The following is a 14,921-nucleotide window of genomic DNA, read 5'->3' on the forward strand; positions in this document are numbered from 1 at the left end:
GTCAGTCCCTTCACCGAAGTCATTAATATAGATGAGTTGAGGGCACAAATTAACACATGGAAGTATGATGTCATTGCTGGCACAGAGACATGGTTGAGAGAGGGCAAGATTGGCAGCTCAATATTCCAGGATATAGGGACTTCAGGGAAGGAGGTAAAAGAGGAAGGAGTTTCGCAATATTGATCAAGCAATCAATTACAGCAGTAAGGAGGGATGACATCTTAGAAGGCTCCTCAAATGAATCCACATGGGTAGAACTGAAAAACAAAAAAGGAGCAATCACATTGCTGGGAGTGTACTATAGGCCCCCAAACAGTCAGTGAGAAATAGAGAAGCAGATATATAAGTAAATTTCAGAGAAGTGTAAAAATAATAGGGGAGTAATAGTTGGGGATTTCAACTTCCCCAACATTAACTGGGTTAGTCAGAATGTGATAGGTTTAGAGGGTGCGGAATTTTTAAAATGCATCCAGGAGAGCTTTTTAAGCCGGTGTGTAGAAGGTCCTACAAGAGAGGGGGTGGTCCTGGACTTAATTTTAGAGAATGAAGCCACGCAAGTGGTAGAGATATCAGTGGGGGAGCATTTTGCAGAAAGTGATCATAACTCCATTAGATTCAAGGTTGTTACGGAAAAGGACAAGGATGGGCCAGAAATCAAAGTGCTAAATTGGGGTAAGGCCGATTTTCATAAGATCAGATATGATTTGGCCAGAGTGGACTTGGAGCAGCTATCTTTAGGTAAATCTGCATCAGAGCTGTGGGACTCATTCAAGAAGGAAATAGGGAGGATACAGGGCCAACATATTCCAGTAAAGACAAAGGGTGGGACCAACAAATCCAGGGATCCTGGATGTCGAGGGATATACAGGATTCGATAAAGAGAAAAAGAAAGCTTATGACAGATACCGAGGGCTCAAAACAGCAGAAGCCCGAGAGGAGTGTAGAATGTGTAGGGGGGATCTTAAAAAGGAAACTAAGAGAGCAAAAAGGGGGCATGATAAAACATTGGAAGGTAAAATAAAGGAAAATCCAAAGTTATTTTACAAGTACATTAAGAGTAAGAGGATAACTAGGGAAAGGGTAGGGCCCATTAAGGACCAAAGTGGTAATTTGTGTGTGGAGCCAGAAGATGTAGATAGGGTTCTAAGTGAGAGGGATAATGTGGGTATGAAATCAGGCAGAAGGATTGTGATATAATTAAAGAAATTAGCATCGAAAAGGAGGAGGTGCTAAGTGGTCTGGCAGGCTTAAAAGTAGATAAATCTCCAGGCCCTGATGAAATGTATCCCAGGCTGTTGAGCGAGGCAAGGGAGGGGATAGCAGGGGCGCTGGCAATAATTTTCAATACCTCTCTGGCCACAGGAAAGGTGCCAGAGGACTGGAGGACAGCTAATGTGGTACCATTATTCAGGAAGGGAGAAAGGGATAAACCAGGGAACTACAGGCCAGTCAGTTTAACCTCAGTGGTGGGGAAACTATTGGAAACAGTTCTGAGGGACAGAATTAATCTACACTTGAAGAAACAGGGATTAATCAAGGACAGTCAGCATGGTTTTGTTAAGGGGAGGTCATATCTGACCAACTTGATTGAATTTTTCGAAGAGGTGACCAGGTGTGTAGATGAGGGCAATGCATCTGATGTAGTCTGCTTGGACTTCAGCAAGGCTTTTGATAAGGTCCCGCATGGGAGACTGATAATGAAGGTAAGAGCCCATGGGATCCAAGGCAATTTGGTAAATTGGATCCAGAATTGGCTGAGTGGCAGGAAGCAGAGGGTGATGGTTGAGGAGTGTTTTTGTGATTGGATGCCTTGTCTAGTAGGGTTCCACAGGGATCAGTGTTGGGTCCCTTGCTGTTTGTGGTTTATATAAACGATTTAGACTTGTAGGTAGGAGGATTGATCAGTAAGTTCGCAGATGACATGAAAATTGGTGGGGTGGTAAATAGTGAGGAGGCTAACCTTAGCTTACAAGGGGATATAGACAGGCTGGTCAGATGGGCTGATCAGTGGCAAATGGAATTTAATCCGGATAAGTGTGAGGTGATACACTTGGGCAGGACAAACAAGGCATGGGAATACACGATGAATGGTAGGACCCTGGGAAGCACCGAGGATCAGAGGGACATTGGTGTGCATGTCCACTGATCCCTTAAGGTAGCGGGACAGGTAGATAAGGTGGTTAAGAAGGCATATGGGATACTTGCCTTTATTAGCTGAGGCATAGAATATTAGAGCAGGGGGGTTATGCTGCAACTGTATAAAATGCTGATTAGGCCACAGCTAGAGTATTGTGTGCCGCTCTGGAATCCGCATTATAGGAAGGATGTGATTGCACTAGAGAGTGCAGAAGAGATTTAGCAGGTCGTTGCCTGGGCTGGAGAGTTTTAGTTATGAGGAGAGATTGGATAGTCTGGGGTTATTTTCCCTGGAGCAGAGGAGATTGAGGGGGGACATGATTGAGGTGTATAAAATTATGAGGGGCATAGATAGGGTAGACAGGAAGGAACTTTTCCCCTTGTTGGAGGGATCAATAACCAGGGGGCATAGATATAAGGTAAGGGGCAGGAGGCTTAGAGGGGATGTGAGGAAGAATTATTTCACCCAGAGGGTGGTAGGAATCTGGAACTCACTGCCTGAAAAGGTGGTAGAGGCAGAAATCCTCATAACATTTAAGAAGTATTTGGATGTGCGCTTGCGATGCCATGGCTATGGGCCGAGTGCTGGAAAATGGGATTAGAATAGTTAGGTACTTGTTTGACTGGTGCAGACACGATGGGCTGAAGGGCCTATTTTTGTGCTGTGGACCTCTATGACTCTATAAACAAATGAGGCCCAACGCTGTTCCCTGTAGCACTCCAGTAGTTTCAGTTTGCCAACCTGAAAATGATCCATTTATCTTGACTCTGTTTCCTGTTAGTGAGACAATCCTCTATCCATGCTAATAAATCACCCCCAACACCTTGAGCTCTTAGCTTGTGCAGTACCCTTTGATGTGGCACCTTAATTAATGCCTTTTGGAAATCCAAATACACTATTGGTGCCCTTTTATCCACTCTACTAAATCCTCAAAGAACTCTAATAAATTTGTCAAACACAATTCCTCTTTCACAAAATCATGTTGACTCTGATTGTATTATGATTTTCTAAATGCCTGGCAACTAATGGATTATAGCAGTTTCCCAAGGACAGATGTTAGGCTAACTGGCCTCCAGTTTCCTGATTTCTGTCTCTCTCCTTTCTTGAATAGGAGTTGTTACATTTGCAGTTTTCTAATCTGCTAGGACCTTCCCAGGTTCTAGGAAACTTTGAAAGATTACAACCAATGCATCCACTATCTCTACAGGCACTTCTTTTAAGACCCAGGATGCAGGTCATCAGGTGTAGGGAACCTGTCAACCTTTCACCCTAATAGTTTTCCTAATACTTTTTTTTCTAGTGATTGCGATTGTTTTCAGTTCCTCCATTTCTTATGCTCCCTGCTTTTCTACTATTCTTGGGATGCTTTTTGAATCTTCCACTATGAAGACAGATACAAATACTTGTTCAAAGTCTCTGCCATTTCCTTGTTTCTTATTATTAATTTCTCTGTCTCATCCTCTCAGAGACCAACTTTAGCTAGATTTCCCATTACATACTTGCAGAAGCTTTTACCGTCTGTTTTTTTCTTCTTGCTAGTTTTCTTTTATACTCCAATTTCTCCCTCTATTATTTTTTAGTTTTCCTTTGCTGCTTTCTAAAATTTTCTCAATCTCCTGTCTTTTAACTAATCTTTGCAGCATTGTTCATTTTTTTCCCAAAATTATACAATCCTTAACCACCCATGTTCATGCATCCATTTTGTAGTCTTTTTTTCGCAATTGAATACATATTTATTGAGTTATGAAATATCTCCTTAAATGTCTGCCACTGCTTCTCTACCACCTTATGTTTTAACCTATTTTCCGCTTTTGCTTTAACCAGTTCTGTCTTTGTACCCTTGTAGTTGCCTTTATATAAGTTTAAAACACTAGCTTCAGACCAACTTTTCTCATCCTCAAACTGAATGCTAAATTCTAACGTGTTATGATCACTCTTATCAAGAGGATCTTTTGATTATTTAATCCTATCTCATTACACATTATCAGTTCTAAAATATCTGATTCCCTGGCTGTTTCCAATGTATATTATTCTAACTGCCCCGAATACTCTTTATGAACTCATCCTCCAGGTTATCTTTGCCAATTTGATTTGTCCAATCTATATGAAGATTAAAATCTCCCATTATAATTGCAAGCCTCCATTACTTCTTGATTTATACTCTGTCCTACTGTCTGTGTTGCTATTATCAGGGGGCCTACAAATTCTTCCACCAATGACTTCTTCCCTTTACTATTTCTTATCTCCACCCAAGGTGATTCTATATCTTGATCCTCCGAACCAAGATCATTTCTCACTATTGCACTGATCTCATCCTTGATTAGAGCTATCGCATCTTCTTTTTCCTTTCTTCCTGTCCTTCCGAAACATCAAATATCCTTAAATATTCATGTCCCGGTTATGGTCACTTTTCATCCATTTCTTTGCAATGGCTGTCATATTCATTTATTTCTAATGAGATTGTTAAAACTATGAAGCAGTTTTATAGGGTAAACATAGAGAAAATATTTCCAATTCCAGGCAAGACCAGTATTTGAGGCCATAAATATAAGATAATCATTAATAAATCCAAATGGGAATTCGGGAGATATTTCTTTACTCAAAGAGTGGTTAGAATGCAGATGTTGTTACCACAGTGAGTAGTTGAGGTGACTAAAAGAGATGCAGTTAAGGGGAGGCAAGGTAAGCACACAAGGGAGAAAGAAAAAAAAAGGATATGTTGATGGGATTGGATGAAGAGTTGTGGGAGGAGTCCATTTGGCCTACTGGGTCCATGCCATCTCTCTGCAGATCACCCATTCAATTCCATTCCCCTACTCTATCCCTGTAAGTTTATTTCCCTCAAATGCCTATCCAATTTCCTTTTGAAATCAATGATCATTTCTGCTTCCAACAGCCTCATAGGTAGCAAGTCCAGATCATTGCCATTCACAGCATAAACAAGTTATTCCTCACATCTACCCACATCTCTTGTCCAAAACCTGAAATGTGCATCCCCTATTCCTTGTATGATTGGCCACGGGAACAGCTTTGCTTTGTCTACTTTATCTAAACTTGTCATAATCTTTTACATCTCTATCAGATCTCCTCTCAACCACCTTTGTTCCAAGGATAAATAGAAGTAATAGAAAAGCCTAAAAAACAGCATGCAAAATGAATGACAGGTCAATCTATTTTTGCTGGTACAGGCTGAGGGAGAAATATCAGCTTAGACATTTGAAAATTCTTTGTCCTTTGAGTAATCCCACATCCACCTGCCCGGACATTTGATATCTTAACATCTCAACCAAAAATAGTTCCTCACTCATGACAATTAAGTAGCAATTTAGGTTATGTACTCAAACTCTTGTGTGGAAAGAAATGCAGTGGTTTTTGGTGAGGTTCATCTGAGCTGTTCCATGACGCAGGACTCCGTGTTCTATGTGCTGTTCCCAAGGCTACATTCTGAAACAAACATCAACCGCTGCTGGAAGACCATCAACTTGGTGAAAGATGCTCTTTGGTTTTCCCAAAACTTGCTAGTCTTACAGTGCAAAGAGTTGACCATGACGGACTGTTGCAGACTGGCACATTCCAAGGTCCTGGACTACATGCTGAGAGATACACTAAGGCTTGGGGCAGCTACTGCAATGGGGAAAGGCCACCATCTAAGGCCTTCCAGCCATAGTTCACCAAGAAGGCAGAAATTGGGCAAAACCCCTCGGGCTATATGTTTGACATATAATGAATAAATCGGTAAATATTACCAGCAATTGTAAATGTAGTAACATACAGTATTGGAAGAAACTGATTTGGTTTGCACCTTATGTAATGTCAACTTTGAACAATCATGTGATGAATGTCTAAACAGGTTAGGCCTTTATTCTTTAGAGTTTAGACAAATGAGGGGTGAAGGGTGATCTTATTGAAATAAAAAGATTCTGAGGTGGCTTGACAGGGTAGATGTTGAGATGATGTTTCCACGAGTAGGGGAATCTCAAACTAGGGGAAACAGTTACAGAATAAGGAAGCACTCAGTTAAAACTGAGATGCAAAGGAATTTCTTCTCTCAGAGGGTAGTGAATGTCTGGAATTCTCTTCCCTAGAGAGTTGTGGAGACTAGATCACTAGATTAAGTATTTAAAGAGGAGGTAGATGGATTTTTTGAAATATTGGGGAATTGAGAGTTATGAGGAGCTGGCATGAAAGAGGAGTTGAGGTCTGAGGCAGATCAGCCATGATCTTATTGAATGCTAGGGCAGGCTTGAGGAGCTGAGTGGCCTACTCCTTCCTCCTATATTTTAGGAAAAAAGCGTTCTAGACTGGCTTGAAAACAGTCTTCTGACTCAGTGGTGCATATGCTCAAATTAAAAAAAAGTTGTGATTATACACCACCTTTAAAGTGTTACCATCCAAAATTTGACACTGAGTCATATAAGGAGATAATTAAGGGGTCTAGTTATAGTCAGACTTTAAAATATTGCACGGAATAAAATGTTAACTTTCCAATGTTGAAATCATCAGGCAACTGATTTAGGTCAAGCCTCATACCAGCCGTCATTTCTCAGGCGAATACTCAGGCGTCACTACGAGCATCCAGAAGCGGAGAAACCGTTGGGATGGCAACGGGACTCGCAAATTCCAGCCAAGGGGAAGCGAGCTGAGGCCACCTCCCCTTCCCCGCCTGGCCGAGTCCTGCCGGCAACATCGCACCTCCCGCCAACACAGCCATCCCACCCTCTTTAGTTAAAAGCCTTACCCTTGGCTAATAGGAGCCAGTGTTTTTTGACGGCCACCAACACCTGTAGACATGGTTTAATCGAGCGGGGATCCCTGAGAGCAGCCGCCGGATCAGTCTCCTTGTGTATTACCCATCACCATGGTGACAGCTAAAAGCCCCCAGCCCAATAGGACCCCGCCTGTCCTTTGGTGCCTGTTTCTTAGAAGCGGGAGCCATCTATAGCCGGCAGGGCGCTTATAATTATTTAAAATAGAGAAAATTATATTTAATCTGGAAAAGGCGGAGGGACCTTATTCATCGCTTGTTTTATTTATAAATGACTTTATTATACATCAAATAACCAGCTCATTAATTTGACCTCAAATGAATAACCTTTCATACCGGTCCCAGTGATTGACAGTTATGTAAACAAGGAGATTTACTGAACACGGTTTCCGAGAAAGGGAGCGGAGGATTCGCATTCTCCGGTTGTCGATATTGAGATTAAAGTCGCTTCTTGAGCCATACATTTGAATCGCCGGTTAATTGTGAAAACTAGGCTGCCTTTTGTCTCAAGGCTGCAGGGGAGGCTCGCTCTTGTGTCGTCGATGAGCTCGCCCGACCTTCATTTCTATTCCGCAAAACAGTTCAGAGTAAAAGTATAGCGACTCCTCTCGACCATTTTCCCCCTCTTCTCTCCCCGACTTTCTGGTTCATTCTGACAATTTGGGCGGGAGGACTACAACTCCCAGCAGCCTCCGCACTGGCGACCCCCCCCCCCCCCCCCCCCCCCCAACATAAACACGTTCGGGTGTCCCCGGCAGCCAATCAGTTGTCGAGTCGTCCGACGTGTTGACGCGTGGCTCTGTTGCCGCTGCGCCCTCCGGGAGTTGTAGTCAGGTCCCCATTGGCTAGTGATCAGGGGCTGCGGCGTCCGGACTCAAATCTCCGTGAGCCTTAGCGCGTAGCACCCCCGCCCCGTGTCCCCGAGCTGTGTGGCAGCCAATCAGCTGCCTGCATTATACGTTCGTTATCCGGGATATACACACAATAGGATCCAAGATGGCCGAGTTTGGAGCTTCAAACCACGGGGACTCGGCGTTGAATTACCAAGAAAAAGAGTTAAACGAGAGATTAAAGCGACTCTATCCAGCTGTGAACGAGGAAGAGACCCCACTGCCTCGATCGTGGAGCCCGAAAGACAAGTACAACTATATCGGACTGTCTCAAAACAATCTCCGTGTTCATTATAAAGGTAGTCTCGGTGGAATAATCTAGGTTAATCTTGTTTAAAAAAAGGGGTAACCGACGGGCGATCGTGTTGTGATTAAGTGAATTTTTTTCTGCCCGTTTTCGAGGCGATGATTGGCACTGTGACAAGTAACGATCTTAATGTTAATCGACGTCACTGATTGATCCGTCGCTGGCTCCTGAAAATATTTCGTTTTATTTAAAGATATGTATTTTTAAAAAATAATTCCAAACATCGCCCCTTTCCAAATATGTGATTTTCAGTTGTACCCCATTTTTGGCCCTGTGCCCGCTTGTTGAAGTGATTACCAAATGATTTTTGAACAACAAAGTACAGATCGTCTCAATGGTGGCAGTGCAGTATCGTATTTTGTAGTTACTTAAAATAAACACCCCCTTTTTGGCTGAGCTTCTTGTATTGTTTAAAACTAACTATTTTGTTTGTAGTCATCTGACGGTGTAATCACTTCTATAAACGCGAATATAGTACATTTATCAGTTAAATGTTCCGACAGCTGTTGGGTTAAGATGGGTTTACAAAGAAAAAAATGATTTATTTGTTCTCTTATTGGTCCTCTTTGTTTTAACACTGACGCAATTCCATGGCGAGAGCTTGTTGGCTTTGAATAATTCAGCTGCTAAAATTGCGTCAGGTGCATCCGAAGGTGATTATTGTTTTTGCTAAATCAGGTCACGGAAAAAATCACAAAGATGCTGCATCGGTTCGTGCAACGCACCCGATCCCCGCTGCTTGTGGAATATATTACTTCGAGGTGAAGATCGTTAGTAAAGGCAGAGATGGGTAAGTCCATTGCAGCCGACTCTCTGACATTACGTGACTTTTTTCATGGCGGTGGACGGTCCCTTTAATAATTGCAGCCTTCGTTTTTTGCAGATATATGGGAATCGGATTGTCAGCCCAGGGTGTGAATATGAACCGGCTGCCCGGTAAGTCATGGTTTTGTAATTATGGTTGATGTTTAAAGACACGGAGACCTACATGGTTTGAGTACAAAATAATCAAAGTAAATGCTGATTATTTTTGCTTATGTTTTTCATTGGGAGACACGATTAAGTGCGCGTTTTTACTCTGATCCCTGCCTGAAGATTCCGATGGCCTTGGACTACACGGGTCCATCGCTAAGATGTTATTTCTTCTGATTTTTCCAAACCTGGTAAAACAGGAGTCTGTCGAAGGGTCATGAGGACTCGAAACGTCAACTCTTTTCTTCTCCGCCGATGCTGCCAGACCTGCTGAGTTTTTCCAGGTAATTCTGTTTTTGTCGTGGTCACGTGCCCGTTCCTGGTCTATTTGTTGACATTATTAGCATACGATCACGTGATAGCTGCATACATTCCGGAGAATTGGCTGTCTTCGCAGCAGAGGCGGCTGAAAGGAAGGATTGTGTGTGGTTTTTTTAAAAAAATAAGATATCTGTTGGTATTGTATTTGTGTGGATCCAAGTTGTCCAGTGTGGCTGCACGACTTTGATTTCTAAACTAGTGGTTTTCAAACTTTTTTGCCTGAAGGACCCATTTTCAAATGGATTGATATTCACGCCCCCCCCACCCCAATCATACTGGCGCCAGAGGCAAATCTATTCTGACAGCTTTCTCTGAATTTAAACTTAAACATTAAAACGCTCTCCTTTCTTGAACAAGGCTGAACTCACCCAGTGCCCACCATCACCTTGATAATTGCAGTTCTGACAGTCTTCCTGCTGCTTAGTACTGTACTCTATGCTCAAGGTAAAATGGCCAGCCCACTCTGTGCTGCACATGCGACGGCTGCACTCCACTCCTGCCTCTAAACTTGCCTCCATCCACCACTTGTTTGCTTACTACTTCACTTTTTCGTGAACAGCCTGGAAAATCTATTCAATCCCAGTTTGTTCTAAGTTATCCAAATCTAGTCATGTTCTCACAACCACATTGAAAATATGGCACTTTTTATTTAATCTGGAATTAACTTAATGTTTTACCTCTCTGCCCTAAACAAAACAACATTTTGTAAATAATGAAAATGAACACTTGATATAATTGTCAGCTACATTCAAATTGGTACACATATGCAATATTTTTCTTGGCATTATAATTTGGCCAGTTACTGGGACTTCTAATTTTCTGAAGTACAGTACCAAATTAATTGTGATTAGTAAAATTATCTTTATTAACATTGAGAAAAACTGCCAGGTATGGGCAACTTAGAATCTTTTGGCTGATTACAAATCAAGAGATTGTAGATATATTCAGAGACAACAGAAAAATACCTGCTTGTTAGCTATGTGTCTCTTGTGTATATCTTTTTCCAGGAATTAGGTTGATGAGTTTAAATTGCATTTTTGCCTAGATAATATCTTAAGAAACCGGAGCAAGAGAGTACTAATTTTCATCTGACACTCAATATTTCAAAATTCCTTTCCATAATTCCATCAAGTCTAAATGGCTGCTGTATAGAGCATTTTTCTCTTTTCCTTCCCCTAAAGGTGATGACTCACATTGGTTATGAATCGATGCATGCTGCTGATCTTCTCAGATCTTGCCCAAATACTTTCATGTGTGAATCCATTCTGTTCCTGCAGTCACGCATTTTGTTTGAAAGTGCTTTCATAGGGCAATCACAATTTGCTTAATTCCACTCTTGCCTATTGTTGACCAGCCTAGTTTCCTGAAATAGAAATTTGGTTCCCATTCAGAATAGAAAATCTGGCCAATGATTTGTTTTCTTTCCCTTGTTGACCTCAGTGTGCTGGCATTAGGTGTAGTGCCTGAATTATTTACACCAGTTGAGATCAGCACAAACTGGAGATCAAACCTAGAATCATTGAGCACTGAAGGAGGCTATTTGGCTCATTATGCCTCTGCTAGTTCTTCTAAAGTGCTGTCCAACTAGTCCGACTTCCCTGCTGTTTACCCTAATCCCTGCAAATTGTTTGGTTTTTAAAAAAAAATCATTTATGGGATGTGAGCTTCGCTGGCTAGGTCAGCATTTATTGCCCACCCCTAATTACCCTTCAGAAGCTGTTGGTGATCTGCCTTCTTGAACCGCTGCAGTCCCCGTGGTGCAGGTGCACCTACAGTGCTGTTAGTTTGTTTTCAAGTCACTGAGTGTCAATTTATATTTGATTCCCTTTTGAACATTGCTATTAATCTGCATCAACCACCCTTTCAGGCAGTGCAACCTAGATCATAATTTGGTGAATAAAAAATAACTCATCTCCCTTCTGATTCTTTTGCCAATTACCTTAAATTTGAGTCCTCTGATTTATCAGTAATAAAGGTTTATTATTTACCATATCAAAAGCCTTTATAATTTTGAACATGTATTAAATCTCCTTTCACCTTTTACGATCTTGGGAGAAACTGCATCATATGGCTTTGGAACATTAAGATGGTGCTTTTGCTTACAACGTCTTTCAGGGAGTGCAAACAGTTTTTATTAGATAGACCAGAAGTCAAATTGGGTACATTTCAAAATGAGGTCTTCACAGTTATATGTATGTAGTTCCTCAAATGTAGGAAAATATACCTTGGGCTCTGAACAAGATAATGAAGAGAACCAAAAGGAATAGACTGAAGTGGAGCAGAATGTTGAAAGGAAGAGAGAGAATGCAAAGTGAATTCCTTTTGAATGAGAATCCACAGACAAGGGCAAGAATAATGCCTGAAAGTTAGGCCTTCAGTAAGGGAGAGGGCGGTAATGTGGAATAAAGGAGTTGATGGAGCTTGACAAGGCAGGGGCTGATGCAGTACTTGAGCAAGAGGTGACATAGGCCATAAATGCTCTGGATTAACTGGCAGTCAGTTCATGAGGTAATTGCGTATGTGTTCAGCGCAGGAAGAGGATTAGCAAGCTGGCAGTTCTGTGGGGTCAAAGTGTGGCTTTGACAATTGGTAAACACAACAATTTAGGATTGATCAGAAAGCCAAGATTATTCACCACATCGTTCAATCTGAACAGGCTTGTGGGGAAGTTGAATTAACAATGAAAGGATTTAATTTTGTTTAACCTCAAATCAAGGAATGATACAGCAGGGAAGGAAACCATTTCAACCCGTTGTGCCTGAGCTGGCTCTTTGAAAGTGCAATCCAATTACTACCCCTTTTCCCCATAGCCATGCAGATTTTTTCCTTTCAAAAAGCAATTTGATAAATAATTGAAAGTTACTGTTGAATCTGCTTCCGTCATCCTTTCAGGAAGTGCATTCTAGATCATAACTTCTTTTGTAAAGACTTTCTCATAATCTTGCCTCTGGTTCCTTTGCCAATTACTGTAAACTTAATGTTTTGAATCATTGTATAGACTACAAAATCATTTGTTTGACTCTAGTTGGTTATTGTGACAGTTTAAAGATTAGGTAATTGTTTTGGATCCCACCAGTTGAATAATCTTGTATCATGATCATTCATGTTCAACAGAATATCAAATTGCAAAATGGGTCAAAGTTTGTCATGTGCAGTCAGTGTAATTGCGTTCCATATAATGAAGTGTGCAAGGAATTCTTTTGAAAAATATATGCAATATGTTTAACCAATATAATACCTTTCATTAACATAAGTAAGTAACCAGTTATTTTTTACATATATTCAAGGTTACAAATCTTAAGAGCTTTAGATGGATCTGGCTTGTGATGGTGTGCAGAAGTTAATTGTTGTTCAGTCTTCAGTAATAAATTTTGCTTAAGACATTCCTGCGTTATAATGTACTTTGAAAAAGTAGGGGCACATCTTTGCACAGCATCCTTCTTATTAAAAGTTTAATCTATTTGAACAGTGATCTAATATCTTTCTCTTTGAAGCTGCACTTGAATATTTAAAATTTAGCCTTATGTACATAGATTGAAATCTATTAGATGTTTTATCTGGAAAAAATAATTTGGTCATTGGGCTTTGAAAGTATTTCATCTCCACTATATTGTCATTCTGCAATATGCTGTAACTTCTTAGAGTCTGTTCTCTCCACATTTTGTGAAGGTACACCAGAACTTGAGAAATTTAGCGTTTGTGCAAAAGTTTGAAAGTCAGACCCCAGCAATCATGATCCTGAGACATGCTGGAACTTGGGGCATGGGAATATTGCTCACCATGGAAGCAAAACACTGCAGGAGCACTTCTGATCTTCCTGGCCTACAAGAGTGCTTGTCAAAGACACTTGCTGCCTTCAAACAGCAGCTCTCATCTATCTTTTGTTGCTGAGTTTCCCGAGCGCTGGGAAATCTGATTGGCAGTTGTTAAATTTAAATAAAGCTCTGAATTGCATCGTGGGAGCCTGATTTAAATATAATTAAGTGCACTTCCCAAGATGGGGAATGCATACACTTTGCAATTCATCACTGCAAAAAATGGCAGCAAGCATGTATGTGGTAGGCTGAGGTGCGTTTCTTGTTTTTTTTGGGAGTTTAATTTCCACTCTATCTATGGGGATGTCAATATTGCTTTGTACTTTCTGTGCCCATTGACTATCCATTCCTGCTGCTTCTGTCTCTAGTGCATACAAAAGTAATGACCTGTCCTTGGAGTATTGATTGTCACCTGGGGGAAGTGATCTGCTGTGGAAGAATGCTTTTGTGGTCTGGATCTGGTGGATTTTGCTGTCAGATGTCCTATTTGTTGTTCAACTCCATAGGACTACCTTTCGTATGGTTCAACTCCTACCTGTCTGAATGTAGTCAGATCCTCTTCAGTGATTGCTTTTCTTCCCACCTGCACACTGCCACTTCCAAAGTCTCTAAGGATCTATCTTTAGAAGCCTCCTCTCCAGCTGCATACTGCCACTTGGTGACGGCCACAGAGGGTACCATTCATTTGTACACAAAGGATACCCAGCCCAATTTCTCCTCCAGTTCTCTAAACATTGGTGATGCCCAACTGCTTATCCACAATTCAGTCTTGTATGAAGCTTGACTTCCTGCAGCTAAGCACTGAGAAGACTGAAGTTAAATTTATGTTTGACTCTATACCCTCACCAGGCACATACTCTGGCTGAACCAGACTTTTCATAATCTTGATTACCTTGTTTAGCCCAGCAAATCAGACCCCACACCTTTCTGTCAGAACACTTACACCGATGTCTTTGCTGTCCCTCAGATCTTTTGCTGCTGAAACTTTTGTAGATAGTTTTTGTCAGATCTTGACTCAGTTGCTCCAATGCTATCTGTTCTCATTTTCCACCCTCTGGTCTAACTTATCCAGAACTCTGCATGTTTGTCGCAAACCAAGTCCACTTCCTGATTTACATTGACTCCCCACCCCACGATGCTTCAAGTTTAAAATATTTGTCTTTATCTTTAAATCCTTCAGTAGCCTCAGCCTTCCCTCAACCTTCCTCTTTTTCTTCCCCTCAAACTTTTAACTGGTTCAATATCCATTTTTTATACCAGTGCTGTGCCTTTTAATTAATATATCGAAGCTACTATATAGGTGAATATTTTTGTTCTTTTCTGGAGGATTTGTAGTAGTAAGGTCATGTAAGCAGTGGATTACTTGGTTTTATTTCCTTTTAATTAATCTTTGTTTCTTGGTCCTTGTCATCTCCTTGAGGCTGCCTCGGTTGCCATCCCAACATTTTGGAGTAAAATACGTTCATAATTCATTGCTATTTGGATAAGCAGCTCTGTGTGCACTGTTTCCATTGACATGTCTATGTTTTATTGTGGTTATAATTTTTATAATATTGTAATTTGCCAGTTTTTCTCCTTCCAGTTCAATTTCCCACAATTTTTCCCCTTTTTAAAGGTGTTGATTTGGTCGTGTGGTATTTTTCCAGGGTGCCAACTCTGATTAGTGATCAGGAGTGTGAGCTCTGGTGATGCTTTTCCCTTTCTAGCTCAGGGA

At 41.1% G+C, this 14,921-nt stretch overlaps 2 protein-coding genes across 5 annotated transcripts in view; one reads left to right on the forward strand and one right to left on the reverse strand.

Moving 5' to 3' along the window:
- Nucleotides 1-6,992, reverse strand: part of tsnaxip1 (translin-associated factor X interacting protein 1) — a 99,627-nt gene extending 92,635 nt beyond the window's left edge. The window contains exon 1 of the mRNA XM_041192002.1: nucleotides 6,876-6,992. Coding sequence (XP_041047936.1) covers nucleotides 6,876-6,928 — 53 coding nt within the window. The 5' untranslated portion in view covers nucleotides 6,929-6,992. The remainder of the gene's footprint in view (nucleotides 1-6,875) is intronic.
- An 875-nt stretch (nucleotides 6,993-7,867) lies between these two features.
- ranbp10 (RAN binding protein 10) overlaps nucleotides 7,868-14,921 on the forward strand; it is a 129,003-nt gene continuing 121,949 nt past the window's right edge. For all 4 annotated transcript variants that reach the window (XR_005943474.1, XM_041190921.1, XM_041190923.1 and 1 more), the window contains exons 1-3: nucleotides 7,868-8,091; nucleotides 8,778-8,889; nucleotides 8,983-9,035. Coding sequence is in view for 3 of the 4 variants with exons in the window: in XM_041190921.1 (XP_041046855.1) it covers nucleotides 7,899-8,091; nucleotides 8,778-8,889; nucleotides 8,983-9,035 (358 nt within the window). In the remaining variant the exon portion in view is untranslated. The remainder of the gene's footprint in view (nucleotides 8,092-8,777; nucleotides 8,890-8,982; nucleotides 9,036-14,921) is intronic.

This window comes from Carcharodon carcharias, chromosome 7, assembly GCF_017639515.1.
Source record: "Carcharodon carcharias isolate sCarCar2 chromosome 7, sCarCar2.pri, whole genome shotgun sequence".
Lineage (NCBI taxonomy): Eukaryota > Metazoa > Chordata > Chondrichthyes > Lamniformes > Lamnidae > Carcharodon > Carcharodon carcharias.